Below are 15,367 nucleotides of genomic sequence, written 5' to 3' on the forward strand. Positions count from 1 at the left end.
GCCCCGAAGACCGGGAGCGCGGAAGGACTACCCCGCCACAGAATTGCCAACGACGACCAGGAGCGCAGAAGGACCCCCGCCTGGCGCCGCTCCTGGGGGCATTGCTGGGTCTTTGGATAGCTGGCTCCCCCTAAGAGAACTCACTGCCCTCCCACTGACTTTCAAACTCCCCTGGAGAGAGCTTCTCTCTGTGTTTCACTGGAGAGCAGGGAATGAGGTTGCAGCCACACTGCACTGGGCTGTGCCCCATACCAAGGCAGCTGGCACCTGTCCTGAGAAGTTCTTCACTTTCTTCCTCTGCAAAGACAGAAGACAGATTTCACAATTCAGTCTCTCAGGCTCTTCAGCTGGTTATTTTATTCCCACTCTCACCTTTACCGGAGTGTGGGCCCTGCTCCATGAACACACTCGGGAGAACCTGGGGCCCTTGTTTGTTCAGCTGTCTCTGGTGCTTCCAGCTGTTTCTTCTCCAGAATCAAATAGGTCTTTTCCATCTTTAATTTCTGAGATCCCACCACTCTTGATTTTGACCCAATAGAGTCAGAGGTTCTCCGCACCTCTCAGCTTGTGTTTCTTTGCTCTTTCACAATGCCTTTTATCTTACTCCGAGCATACTGCCTCCTGCACATCCAGCCCCTGAGTAACAACTGGGGATAGATCAAAGGACATTTCCTTATCTTTCTTTTCCCTTCATTGCTTTATCCTATTCTGTTCCGCCCAGTGTTCTTCCCTGGGTTGGATTCTCTAGTCTGTGCTATGCAGGAGAGCAGACTAGGTAATACTCCGAATGGTCCCCTATGGCCTTAAACATTTGTGAAACTATGAATCTTCCCAACTTTGCTCTGCAGAAATGCAGAGTCTGTCTTCCCTTCAGCTGTCCTCCCTCAGGGCTGAAATGGAATTGAGCCTAACCAGAATTTGACACAGGTTAAGCAAAATGTTCTTGAAAAACAAGAACTGGCCCAGATCTTTAGACAAATAATGAACCATCCTGGAGGCTCCATTAATGAATGTTCCCCTATGAAGGTGTCCCTAGTGTCACCTTAATCACTCCCTGCCTTATTCTCTTTGATATGTCTTGATGTATATAGCGGCTTATCATCTTGGATTGGACTATTGGGCCATCTAGAATGACATCCTGCCCCTAGCCTGGGGCCAGTACATGTTGCTACAAAGCAAGGCAAAAATCCTCAGCTATGCACTTAGCCAAGTGTAAATTGCTCCACATGGACCTTCCTGATGCCTGCACATAATCAGATCAACCTTGGCTCTGAAACATGAGACGTACTTATCCCCAGCAGATGCGGTCAACATTGTTAGTAGAAGAAGGCAATAATGTCTAATGGTTAAAGCAGGGCTGGGCGGGGTAGAGGCATAGCACGCAGAAGTAGCTAGCTCCAGAAATGGCTTACATGTGAAATCCACGTGGCATGCAGCGCTGTTTGAACCAATGGGGCTCCAGCCAAATTGAACCCCGAGCAATGTAGTACAGAAAGGAGACCAGACAGGCCATTTCTGAAATGACCAGCGCACTGTGGGATAGGAGTGGGAGGACTGAAGGAATATAGGTAATGCAAGATGGCACTTAATAGAAAAATAACAAGTTACTTAGGTGAAACTAGTTGTAATTAGCTTTGCTGTTGTTAGGCAAATTCAAGTTGTTTTTGTGAGGTTAAAGAGGGTTGCTTTTGTGTTAGTTTAAACCACACAAACCTAGTTTAAGCTGGCTAAAACCACCAGAAGGCTTGTAACTGCTGCAAGAGGATGTGTCTGAGACAAGTGGAACATTGACTGACGCAAGCAAGGGCAGCTAGCCGGTAGGCATAGAACATAAAGGGGAGATTTAGACAAGTTTTAGCATAGGCGCCGACTTCCTCCCTATCCGGGGGGTGCTCGACCCACCCCTCCTCCGCCTCAGGCCTGCCCCCACTCCACCCCTTCCCTCAAGCCCCTATCCCCGCCCCGTTTCTTCCCGCCCCCACTCCGCCCCTGGCCTGCCTCTTCCCACCCCCTCCTCCAAGCATGCCCCATCCCCGCTCCACCCCCTCCCTCTCAGCACCTCCTGCACGCTGCCTGTTCCGTGGAGTGCAGGAGGCGCTGGAAGGGAAGGGGAGTTGATTAGCGGGGCCACTGGCAGATGGGAGATGCTGGGGGGGAGCGGGTAGCTGGCTGCCGGTGGGTGCTAAGCAACCACTAATTTTTTTCCATGGGTGCTCCAGCCCTGGAGCACCCATGAAGTCAGCACCTATGAGTTTTAGCTTAGAAGACCTGTCGGACACCCAAGGCCATGGGATGCCTGGATGATGTGGTGGTCCTCCTTCTAGCTCTACTGTAAGTAACAGGCCATTGTTTATAATATTAAGGAAGCACCATTGTAGTTGGGGTTTCCAGTTACATTGAGTACAGCGTATAGGAAATATTTGCGTTGGGAGGTAGTTACTTTTGCCGAATTGCCAACTCGTAGTCTGTCTTAAAACCAAAAATTAGTTCCAAAAATTTCGAGAAGGCTCATGAGCAATGACCGTATCTCTCCAGCATGGGATGCATGCACCCTGCCACTCAACCAATGGCACTAACACCAATAGACACTTATCCGATTACACGTCAGAGCAACTTGTATAGTCGGAGAAACATCACTTGGGGTACACTGGTGAGGGCGAAGAAGTGATTTTCCCGACAGGACACACCCTCTCTGCTGTAGACAGAGCCTAACTAACCAAAACAGCTCAGGCTGTGTCTACGCTACGGACCTTACAGCAGCACCTCTGTAAGGTCTCCTGTGTAGCGGCTCTCTGCAGGTGAGAGAGAGCTCTCCCATCGGCATAATTAAACCACCCCTAATGAGCAGCGATAGCTATGTTGGCAGGAGAATGTCTCCCGCTGACGTAGCCCTGTCCACATCGGCACTTCTGTCAGTGAAACTTTTGTGGGTCGGGGCAGAGGTGAACGTAAGCCGGTCCGGTCCAGAGTACCAGTAAGAAAGTGGCTGCTGGAACACAGCTGACCATACTGGCAGGGCCGCTGATGGTGGGGAGGGCGCAAAAGGGACAGCTGCCCTGGGGCCCAGTGATTTAAAAGGGCCCGAGGCTCCCAGCAGCAGCTGGGAGTCCCGGGCCCTTTAAATCACCACCCGAGCCCTGGGGCTCCTGGCCGCTGCTACCCCAGGGCTCCAGCAGCAATTTAAAGGGCCCGGGGCTCCCGGCCGCCGCTGCCACTACTGCCACCACACCAGCGGCTGGAGCCCTGGGCCCTTTAAATTGCCGCTGGAGCCCCAGGCGGCGTGGGCCGGGTAGCGCTGAAGGGCTGGCTGGGGGAGTCTGGCCCCAGCTCTGCCCCTTCTGCCCGAGGCCCCGCCCCTTCCGGGGGCCCAGAGCTGCCCCCGCATCTTGCCCCAGACCCCAGCCTCCCTGCAATATTGGTAAGTCCTTTAAGTTACTTTCACCCCTGGTCAGGGGTGTGTTTCTTTTTCACACCCCTAACCCACAACCTTTTTACAGACAAAAGTGCTAGTGTAGACTTAGCCTTAGTATCCTCAACAGACACCACAAACTTGTGAGCAGCGTCTTCCTCCAGCCACTAACTTGTTGATTTACCCAGAACAAGATCAGAAGTGGGCAAGAGCTCCAGGACGCTTATGGAAACAGCCTATTTGAAGCGTATGCTAGAGACTATTTGCAAAAGCAAATTCTGTATTTGCATTTACAAGTGATCACAACACAGCCCTAATTCTAGGGGTTACATCCATCCAGCCAGGGAACAGAAACAAGAGCGTGTGACGGATGTATCCTGACTACTCAATGAAACAAACAGCTCACAGATGAGCTGCAGACCAAAGATTACTCAGTGAATCCTTTCATAAATTAGAGAAAAAAATCTCAAGAGGATCATAAACAAATAGGGGCAAAATTCAGTGAATAAAGTCACATTCAGCCCAGCATGTATCCAGAGCGCTGACACTGTAACTGAAGGGGCGAGCATGTCGAATAGAAGTTGCATCCTTTTTCCAAAGTTCTCATAAGCCATTGGAGTTATGTGTATGTCAACCAAAGCAGAGACACCGAGTATTAAACAGTCTGATCAAACCCCCTTTCTTCTCTCAAACGCTCCACTTTCTAATGCAGCCAATATTTCACTCATGTTCCAGGCATCACAGAGCCTTCCAGCCTAGACAGGTCCTGAATTGCTGATGGGAAAAACAAGTGACTCCTCTCTGATCCCCCCAGCCTTCCTTATTCATCAGCCGGATGCACCAAAGGACACATGCTCAATGCCTCTTCCCTTTGCTGGGCATTTTAGCCTCTCTCTCCTCTTTGAGGAGCAGCCGATCGCTGTGACAGCTTCTCTCTCACATGACTAGGTTAAAATCCCAACATGACTTTGCCCCACAGTGAGTATCGAATTTCCTTCATCTCCTATCAGGTATTTTAGCCAAAGCTCTTGGGAGCCACCAGGTCACCTAGCTCACTTTTTTCCAATGGACTTTTGTCATAAACATACAGCTAATGGTAGCATAAAATCCCTCCTTTACCTGTAAGGGGTTAAGAAGCTCAAATAACCTGTTTGGCACCTGACCAATAAGGAAATAAGATACTTTCAAATCTGAGCGGGGGGGGAGATTTTGTTTGTGCTCTCTTTGTTTGTTGTTCCCTCTTGGGACAAAGAGAGAGACATAAGAACATAAGAACGGCCGTACTGGGTCAGACCAAAGGTGCATCTAGCCCAGTATCCTGTCTACCGACAGTGGCCAATGCCAGGTGCCCCAGAGGGCGTGAACCTAACAGGTAATGATCAAGTGATCTCTCTCCTGCCATCCATCTCCACCCTCTGACAAACAGAGGCTAGGGACACCAGTCCTTACCCATCCTGTCTAATAGCCATTAATGGACTTAACCTCCATGAATTTATCCAGTTCTCTTTTAAACGCTGTTATAGTCCTAGCCTTCACAACCTCCTCAGGCAAGGAGTTCCACAAGTTGACTGTGCGCTGTGTGAAGAAGAACTTCCTTTTATTTGTTTTAAACCTGCTGGCCATTAATTTCATTTGGTGGCCCCCAGTTCTTGTATTATGGGAACAAGTAAATAAGTTTTCCTTATTTACTTTCTCCACATCACTCATGATTTTATATACCTCTATCATATCCACCCTTAGTCTCCTCTTTTCCAAGCTGAAGAGTCCTAGCCTCTTTAATGTCGCCTCATATGGGACCCTGTCACGGAGTATGGGGGAGTCAGGGCCCCGCACCCCTCTTCCTGAGATTGACTGTGACTCTCAACCAGCCAGTAAAACCGAAGGTTTATTAGATGACAAGAACACAGTCTCAAGCAGAGCGTGTAGGTACGACCAGAACCCCTCAATTAGGCCCTTCTGGGAGGTTCAGGGAGCTTAGACCCCAGCTTGGGGTTCCCTGCGTTGCACCACCCAGCCTAGCCCTCCCAAGAACCAACTCCTTCCTCTCCTAGCAGCCCCTCCCTCCTTTGTTCAGTCTCCCAGGCAGAAGGTGTTACTTCTCCCAATCCCCCTCCTGGCTCAGGTTACAGCTCAGGTAGCTTCCTTCAAGGGAAGCCTCCCATCCCCAATGCAACCCCCCCTGCAACCTTCCCAGGTCAAATCTGCCCCGCTCCCTGCTCCGTCACAGACCCGTTCCAAACCCCTACTCATTTTAGTTGCCTTTCTCTGAACCTTTTCTAATGCCAGTATATCTTTTTTGAGATGAGGAGACCACATCTGTACGCAGTATTCAAGATGTGGGCGTACCATGGATTTATATAAGGGCAATAAGATAATCTCCGTCTTATTCTCTATCCCTTTTTTAATGATTCCTAACATCCTGTTTGCTTTTTTGAATGCCGCTGCACACTGCGTGGACATCTTCAGAGAACTATCCACGATGACTCCAAGATCTTTTTTCTGATTCATTGTAGCTAAATTAGCCCCCATCATATTGTATGTATAGTTGGGGTTATTTTTTTCTTTACATTTATCCACATTAAATTTCATTTGCCATTTTGTTGCCCAATCACTTAGTTTTGTGAGATCTTTTTGAAGTTCATCACAATCTGCTTTGGACTTAACTATCTTGAGCAGTTTAGTATCATCTGCAAACTTTGCCACCTCACTTTTTACCCCTTTCTCCAGATCATTTATGAATAAATTGAATAGGATTGGTCCTAGGACTGACCCTTGGGGAACACCACTAGTTACCCCTCTCCATTCTGCGAATTTACCATTTATTCCTACCCTTTGTTCCCTGACTTTTAACCAGTACTCAATCCATGAAAGGACCTTCCCTCTTATCCCATGACAACTTAATTTACGTAAGAGCCTTTGGTGAGGGACCTTGTCAAAGTCTTTCTGGAAATCTAAGTACACTATATCCACTGGATCCCCCTTGTCCACATGTTTGTTGACCCCTTCAAAGAACTCTAATAGATTAGTAAGACACGATTTCCCTTTACAGAAACCATGTTGACTTTTGCCCAACAATTTATGTTCTACTATGTGTCTGACAATTTTATTCTTTACTATTGTTTCAACTGATGTTAGACTTACCGGTCTGTAATTGCCGGGATCACCTCTAGAGCCCTCTTTAAATATTGGCGTTACATTAACTATCTTCCAGTCATTGGGTACAGAAGGCGATTTAAAGGACAGGTTACAAACCATAGTTAATAGTTCCTCAACTTCACATTTGAGTTCTTTCAGAACTCTTGGGTGAATGCCATCTGGTCCCGGTGACTTGTTACTGTTAAGTTTATCAATTAATTCCAAAATCTCCTGTAGTGACACCTCAATCTGTGACAATTCCTCAGATTTGTCACCTACAAAAGCCGGCTCAGGTTTGGGAATCTCCCTAACATCCTCAGCCGTGAAAACTGAAGCAAAGAATCACTTTAGTTTCACCGCAATGACTTTATCGTCTTTAAGTGCTCCTTTTGTATCTCGATCGTCCAGGGGCCCCACTGGTTGTTTAGCAGGCTTCCTGCTTCTGATGTACTTAAAAAACATTTTGTTATTACCTTTGGAGTTTTTGGCTAGCCGTTCTTCAAACTCCTGTTTATGCTCCTTTCTATTTACCTCACTAGGATTTGACTTCCATTCTTTAAAAGATGCCTTTTTATCTCTCACTGCTTCTTTTACATGGTTGTTAAGCCACAGTGGCTCTTTTTTAGTTCTTTTACTGTGTTTTTTAATTTGGGGTATACATTTAAGTTGGGCCTCTATTATGGTGTCTTTGAAAAGCGTCCATGCAGCCTGCAGGGATTTCACTTTAGTCACTGTACCTTTCAATTTATGTTTAACTAACCCTCAGCTCCTACTGAAATGATACATCTAAAATTACAGAAATTGTAAGTAATAACCTAACGCATTTCCTTGCTATCTTTTGTTTTAGCTTGTGAATTTTCCCTAGGCTAAGAGGGAGGTTTATTCCTGTTTTTATAACTTTGAAGTTGAGCCTAGAGGGGAATCCTCTGTGTTTTAAATCTTTTTATTACCCTGTAAAATTACCTTCCATCCTGATTTTACAGAGGTGCTTCTTTTACTTTTTTCTTTATGTTAAAGTTCTTCTTTTAAGAACCTGATTGGTTTTTAGTGTCCTAATAACCCAAGGGTCTGGTCTGTGCTCACTTTGTTAACCTATTGGTTGGTATATTATTCTCCAGCCTCCCCAGGAAAGGGGGTGAAGAGGCTTGGGGGGATATTTTGAGGAAATAGGAATCCCAAGTGGTCCTTTTCCTGAATCACTTGGTGGTGGCAGCAATACCGTCCAAGGACAAGGAAAGGATTTGTGCCTTGGAAGTTTTTAACCTAAGCTGGTAGAAATAAGCTTAGGGGGTCTTTCATGCAGGTCCCCACATCTGTACCCCAGAGTTCAGAGTGGGGAGGGAACCCTGACAACTTTAGCATACCAGAGACAGATTATTTTCCCTCATGGAAGGCAGGCTGGTTTCATGCCATTGATCATAGATATCCAAATCCCAGGTAGAACTGTTCTCTCCTTGTTCATCTGTTTCTATTTCTTCACAGGGGAGATCCACAGCTCTACAGGGTCTGCTACAGAATTGTGACATACAAGGAATATTAATGCCTCAGTCATTCTCCCTTGTACAAGGAGGAGGCTCACAGCTCTGCAGTTCCTTTGCTTCTGTCTGAAGTACAGCAGCCCTAAAACTCCCAGCCACCAGGACCCAGATAGGAACATACCTGTAGGAATACAGGGACTTCCATGCCAGAGCAGACCTGTGGCCATCTAGTCTGTATCCTAACCCTACCAGTTACTGGTTAGCTTATGCCCCAAAGCAGGAGGCTTTATGTCTCATATTTTTTATTCTCTCTAACACAATGTTGGGGTGAAATTCTGGTCCCATAATTCAATGGGATTTTTGCCACAGACTTCAGTCCAACCAGAATTTAATCCTGAATGGTCTCATCATCCATATAAGTGTCCCATCTTTTTCTACGTCTCTTGGTGATATCATGTGGCAATGAGTTCCACAAGTCAATTGTAGTGTATAAAAAGTATTATGAGATGTCTGACAAAGTCTTAAGAGTGAAGAACGTGACTGCATTAACTGTATAATTTTATGCCCTCAGTCAGCTGAAATGAAACATCAAGTTTGTGTGGGACACAAGGAAATGTGGGACTAAGCTCAGCGGCATATAAAAGTAGGCAGGTGCAAATGAGTGGAAGAAGAGAGAGTTCCATGTTAGCAGCTGTCCAACCTCAGGAGCAGCCGCTCTTTATCTGGTCACAGTGCCTGTAAATCCTGGCCAGTGTCTCTGCTCTTTCACACAGGACCCTCTGTTAGCTCCATCTGCTCCCAGTGATTTGCTGAACTCGGATTTCCCAAATTGCTCCCTAGTTTAAATCTGCGTGCCCTCTCCGTCTGCACATTCTGCAAGCCCATGGCTGCTCGAGCCACAGGCCACCAGCTACTGCACCACCCAGGGCATTGGGATTCTTCAGATCTGGGATTTGGAGCCAAGCAGGCTTTTCTTCATGGCCCTCTCCACACAGGAGTCCTTGAAGCATAGTGTGCGTACCCCACACCTCTGCAGCCTCACCTGGCGCTTCTGTATAATATGCCAGGGATGATGTTACCCTACTGGGTTTCCCTCCCTATCCTGCCCCCTCCCATCCCAGGGTCTTGTCAAAGTCTGTGTATGATGGATGTGTTTCATCTGCAGCAAAATACTCACTGTGGGAGCTGGAGCCCCGTAGACTGGCTGGGCAAACACATTGGAGATCTGCAAGGACAGAAAGGCCAGGTAAGCACAGCACCTGTGATCTGAGCTTCGGCAGCTAAAACTCCCCTGCCTGCATGACGTCATCAGAATTAAACACCCCTTCGCTTGGCGACAAAGCAGAAGCTGGACCTCTCGCCCCACCAAGACCCAGACGTGGGACGAAGCCCCAAAATGAGAGGCCCAGACAAATGATTCCTGCAGAGAACTGGACCTTCAGGTGTCTTCCCCTTTCAGAAAGGATGTTGAGAAGCGAGGTCTTGGGGTGTCACTCTGGTGAGCTGTGTGGCTGCTCCATTCTGATAGGCTGCAGGGGTCTCAGCAGCATGACGCTTCCCATCCAGGTGACTGGGGCATTCGTAGAGCAGCCAAAAGCGTGCTTAGTTCAGGTATAAAGCAGGGCCCTGTCCTGCGGAGCCTGCAGCCTACACAGAGGCAGTGCCACGGGGGTGGAGGAAGACAAAACACTCCTCACTTACTTTTCTGGCTTCTTTGGTCTCGTAGCCTTTGCCCAGGAGAGGAAGCCGTCTCAGCCCGACAGGACTCGGGCAGCGGGAGGCAAACCCTGTTCAAATGTCTCATACACAGGGGGACAGTTGGACCCAGTCCACTACTCCCATGCTGATGCAGCAGGGGGACATGTCGGGTATTGTGCCGGCTACCATGGCCAGAGACAACCATTTTGGCCCCTGATGTCTCCTGGAGCTTTTCCAGCTCACTTTTCTAGGATGATCTGAGCATCTGCTCTTTAGATACACATCCCCTCCTAAGTTAGCAGAACATGGGAATGGAAGAGTTGTACTTACACTGCTGGAGTGAATTCTATAAGCAGGGGCTGCCTGCCCTTGCGGCTCGTAAACCCAAAAAAATACATTAAGGTAAACCATAGAATCATAGAAGATTAGGGTTAGAACAGACCTCAGGAGGTCATCTAGTCCAACCCCCTGCTCAAAGCAGGACCAACCCCAACTAAATCTTCCCAGCCAGGGCTTTGTCAAGCCAAGCCTTAAAAACCTCTAAGACTGCAGATTCCACCACCTCCCTAGGTAACCCATTCCAGTGCTTCACCGCCCTCCTAGTGAAATAATTTTTCCTAATATCTAACCTAGACCTCCCCCACTGCAACTTGAGACCATTACTTCTTGTTCTGTCATCTGCCACTACTGAGAACAGCCGAGCTCCATCCTCCTTGGAACCCCCCTTCAGGTAGTTGAAGGCTGCTATCAAATCCCCCCTCCTTCTTCTCTTCTGCAGACTAAACAAGCACCCACCAATTTTTCCCCATGGGTGCTCCAGCCCTGGAGCACCCAGGGAGTCAGTGCCTATGCCTGAGTGGCCAGTCACTGTGGGCCTGGACATTGGAGGCACCATTGGAGGTCAAGACATTAGTCACACCCAAGTTCCTGAGTGGTGTCTCCTGCTGGGTGCAGTAGAGGGGGCTCCCATGGAACAACATCCCAATTTCCTCTGGCTTTCCTTGCCCTGCATGAACACATGCCTCCCAATATTTCAAGTGCTAAAGCGAGACACAGCGACGCTCAGGTTTGGCCCATCTGCCTCTCTGTAGATGGAGGGGCCAGATTTGATTGGTGTTGTGACCTAATGCACGGGGTCACTCAGATATGGCCCAGCCAGCCATAGACAGAGAGGCGGCCAGGCCAAACCTGAGTGGGCTGTGACCCTGTGTCACAATGCCACTCTGTTTGGGGGCCCTCTCAAATAAGGGACCAGTGGCAAACGGCCCCTTTCTCCCCTCTCCTCTCATAGGTCGCCCTGAATGTGCAAAATGTTCTCCTTTAGCCAGGATGGGGCTTTTGGGGGTCAAGCAGGACAGTCCAGCGAAACCTGGGACAGTTGAGAGGTCTGTTAACACAACGTCCCTTGCCACTGGGCTTCCGGCCTGAGCAGTGGAACTGGTGCTAACAAGGCCAGAGCAGATACTCACACTGGGGCTTGTGAAGTTGATGCAGTTCACAGTCACGTCCCCTTTGATCTCCAGGATCTGGACAGTATGAAGGGGAAGGCGGTGTCTGTACTCCAGGAAGTGCTGACCATTCACAGAGACCTAGGGAAAGAGCAGAGGGAGGGATGGGTGAGGACTGTGCTAGGAGAAGTGAGAAGATGTGGGGGAGAAGATGTGCGGGAGCAGATGCACAGTGGGGGAGCCTTTGCTCTAGTTAAGATCACATCAGGGCTGCAATATCGCCAACCCCAGTGTTCACAAATTATGAGTCACGTCCCATCAAATCATGAGATTGTCCTAAATATAAAGAATTATGGACTCTGTCTATTTGCCTTCTGGGTTTCCGGTCTTTTGGGATCACATTTTCAAACTTTTGTCCACAGCCATGGGAGCTGAAAATTTCCTTTTTTTTTAATGAAAGCTGAGAGTCTGATGTAATCACATGACTCCAGGAGCAGGGGCTTTAAGAAAAACACCCAATATTGCAAGAATGCAGGGCTTCCCTGCTCTCACTTGCTCACAGCTTCCTGAAAATGTCTCCTCTGGGGCCGAAACATCCTCGGCTGCACTCAGCCCAAGGGGGAATGTCTCTTCTGCGACTGAAGTCTCCCCAGCTACACTCAGCACAAGGGGAAACGTTTTGGAAAGTTTCAGCAAAGTCTATTCAATGACTTTTAGTTTGGCTGAAAAAATGTTCAGCACCATAAAAGCTGAACTCTCCTGTCCACTGGTGTCTGGGCCTGTCTGAGGAGGAGCCTCCAAGTGACTGCAGTCTCTGCATGAAAGTTAACCAGGTTCTGTGCATCCCTGTTTGACATGAGCGGAAACATTCATTGCCGACAGAGCTAGATTCTGTTGCCAGTGACACCAGGGTAATACTCCACTGACTCGTAGAGCTTGACTCTGCTTTCCGCTACCTCCGTGTAAACTGGAAGTAACGCCAAGGAGGCTACAGAGATTACACTAGTGCAAAAGGAGAATGAGGCCATGGATTTAGGTCTTGTCTACACAAGGAAATTGTACCAATTGAGCTACAGCGGTTTAGAAACTGATTTAGATCCACCAGTGCAATCCCCAGTGTCAGTTCAAGAGTGCCTTGTCTTGGAAGTGCTGGTCCTGACTCCACAGTTCAGCCTGAATTGCATTTTGCACTTAAATCAGGGATTCAACCTCTTTGTTTTATATGAAAAATACAGCACGTCCTCCTCAAACTGACAGCACTCACTCACTGGGCACTGAATGGATTGTCTGAAGATTTACAAGTACATCCATTAATTAGTTTATGAGTTAAAATTAGTTAAAAACTGGATCCTTTAAGAAATTTAGCACCCAGTGTCAGTCTTTTCTTTGTCCAGAATGATCTCGATAACCTCCCGGATAGATGAAACCTCAAACTTTCCACATAGTTAACATTACTAGACCTCTTGTGCCCAGGCTAAATTTGAAGAAATTATGATGTTATTTAGCTAAGTGATTAATAATTTTTGTATTTAGATGTAAGCAGATCAGAATGAGCTCTACCCTGACATCTGGTGGTGAGTTGTGGAAAAGGACTTCAGGGGCTGATCTCGTTTGCATGGGCACACCCACCCTGCCTAGCATGATGGACTGCTTGCCCAAATGGTCACTTTGGCTGCTGTGGGACCCCCAGTCTCTTTGTTATCAGGGCAGGAGTAATAAACTGTTGTTATCCTAGTTATGGAATCAAGGACAGTAGAACTGGGTAGTTTATGACGGAGGGACTCACCCTCAACTAAGCAGCACTCGCTAGGCAAGGGACATGGGTTCCAAAGCCCAGTGAACTGAGAGAGGCTGGGGACAGGTATGTGTGGTCTGAGTGTATTAGTACTGGGGCTACCTTGCTGATAGCTGAAATCACTGAGAGCTGTGTTAAGGGGGGAGCTGAAACCATATTGGTGAGTGGCTAGCAGAGAGGAGTGCCCAGCAGGGTGGCTAGTGGAGAAGAGTGGCCAGGTGGGAGGAGCAGCTGGTAGTGAAGACTGCAGCAGAACCCCATGGAGAGGTGTGGCAATTGGCTGTTGACCTGAGCAGTAGACCATGTAAGATGCCCCCGTATCTCCCCCTACTTCCACCCAGGCGGGGGGGGTAAACTCTGCAGAGGAACTTCTGAATTCTGGGGGCTGCACTGATCAAGGACAGAAGCTGTGGGTGGGGTGACTGTTGGGTTGCTGGACTTAAGACCCCGAGGGGAAAAGGACACTGACAAACTTACTTGGGGGTGGGTCTTTTGCTCATGGTTTGTGTTATGAATCCTGTTGTGGTGTTTCCCCAACAAAATGCCACATTGTTTCCCTCCTTTATTAAAAGGCTTTTGCTACACTCAGACTCTGTGCTCGTGAGAGGGGAAGTATTGCCTCTTAGAGGCGCCCGGGGGGCGGGGGGGGGGGAGGGTGGTATGTAATTGTCCCAGGTCACTGGGTGGGGTCTCCAGCCGGTTTTGCATTGTGTTATTAAAACAGAACCCCTAGATACTGAATCCGGTCCTTGTTGCTGCCAACTCTGACAGGCAGAAGGGTTACATAATTGTTATGGTTATATAGGCTGCAAACAGGCTCAGATAACTCAAGTAGGGCCATTATGACAGCAGTAACTCAATCTATCCCCACCCTTCCTCTACAGCTAATTTGCCTACAACAATTCTATTGGCACATGTCCCATGAGTTCTCTTGGGTAGATTACTGGGCCCTGCTGTCACAGGCTCCCCTTTTTGAAGGCTCTAGGCTGCTCCGAGTTTGGGAATCAGTGTATGAAAAGGTCCCCATGGTGCTGCTGCCTCAGCTCCACTGCGCACTGAGGCCTGATCTGCACTTAATGTTGAGCTGGACACAGCTTCGGCCCTCATGGGTGTGCAAAACCCATCCCACAAGCACCGTAGCCCCAGTGTCCCAGCAGAAGCTGCGGTGTGGTAGGGGAAGCCCCAGCACCCAGCCCCCCGCTGTGGCACTGGGACTGGAGGAGCTCTCACTCCCCGCTGCGCCCTGTGGCATGGGGACAGAGCTTCTCTGGTCTTGGGGCCGCAGGGGAGGGAGGAGGAATGAACAGGGGACTGCAGTGGGGTGGGTGGATCCTGGGTGGAACGGGTGGGCCCCAGGAAAGGGGCAGAAAGGGCTGGGGCAGTGGGCGGGGCTGCAGGCAGAAGGGGTGGGGAGGGGCCACCCCACTCACGCTGGCTCAAGGCCCCAGGCAACCTTAATTTGCCTCTGCTTCCCGAGTGTGCCCCCCCTCCCTGCCCCCATTCTCCCAGCATGCTCAGAGTGAGCCAGTGTCCCTGGAAGCTGAGTCCAGGCAGGGAGTGGGCTGCCGCTGCCGTCCCACCCCAGCCAGGCTCTCTCCCACGCAGCTGGCTACGCTGTATGGAGCAGTGACTGGGAACAGCTCCGGCCCGCTCCCTGCCCAGGCCTGCCTGCCAGGGAGGGCAGCCAAACACGCCAGGGGGAGCTGGCGCAGAGGCAGGAAAGAGCCCCCCCGCTCCTGGAGGTAACATGGGGTGGGAAGGGGGCACAGGGAGGAGACATGAGGGGAGGTCATGTGTCCTCCCCGTTAGCTGGTGCCCCCCCTCCAGGGTGAAGAGGCTGAGCAGGGATGGGCCTCAGGGAGGAGAGGGGTGGGGGGCCAGGGACCAGGCACTGGTACCCTCCCTACTTCTAGGGAGCTTCCAGTGCTCACGCCCAGCCTCTCCAAATGCAGGAGTCACACGCTGCCCACATGGAGCTGGGACCCTCCCATAAGAGGGCAGCCACCTTGTGACTGGGGCCTTTGGAAATCTCCCCCTTGTGACAGAGGAAGACTTAGCCCCACCTTCAGCAGGGCTGCAGAGACAGACCTCAGTGGCGAGCCCTTCCTGCAAGTCTCTCCCCCAAACACGGTATCAGCCGAACTCCATCAATGCTTAGGGCCTGATCCTGTCTCCCTCTCACATCCCTCTGCGTCATCTCGAGGCCAGTCATGAAGCAGCATTTACACAGGGGCGGCGAGTTGTATGGGCCCGTGGTGCCGGTGCTCCACCAATATGAGAGCAAAGGGGCCCGCCTCCCCTGGAGCATCACCCCCAGCCCCACCTGCCGCCCCCACGCGCCTCCCCTGGAACGTCCCCCCCGACCCCGCCTGCCGCCCCCGCGCACTCCCCCTGGAGCGTCCCC

The 15,367-nt window shown here is 49.8% G+C and overlaps 2 protein-coding genes across 2 annotated transcripts in view; one reads left to right on the forward strand and one right to left on the reverse strand.

Annotated features, from left to right (window-relative positions):
- Nucleotides 1-15,367, forward strand: part of LOC112107877 (zinc finger protein 271-like) — an 879,239-nt gene that overhangs the window by 128,973 nt on the left and 734,899 nt on the right. The window lies entirely within an intron of this gene.
- LOC112113148 (galectin-4-like) overlaps nt 1-15,367 on the reverse strand; it is a 34,808-nt gene that overhangs the window by 12,779 nt on the left and 6,662 nt on the right. The window contains exons 4-5 of the mRNA XM_026658885.1: nt 11,190-11,309; nt 9,200-9,247 (exon numbers count right to left, since the gene is read on the reverse strand). Of these exons, the coding sequence (XP_026514670.1) occupies nt 9,200-9,247; nt 11,190-11,309 (168 nt within the window). The remainder of the gene's footprint in view (nt 1-9,199; nt 9,248-11,189; nt 11,310-15,367) is intronic.

The sequence above is a fragment of the Terrapene carolina genome, unplaced genomic scaffold, assembly GCF_002925995.2.
Source record: "Terrapene carolina triunguis isolate 2854851 unplaced genomic scaffold, T_m_triunguis-2.0 Scaffold517, whole genome shotgun sequence".
NCBI classification, from domain to species: Eukaryota; Metazoa; Chordata; order Testudines; family Emydidae; genus Terrapene; species Terrapene triunguis.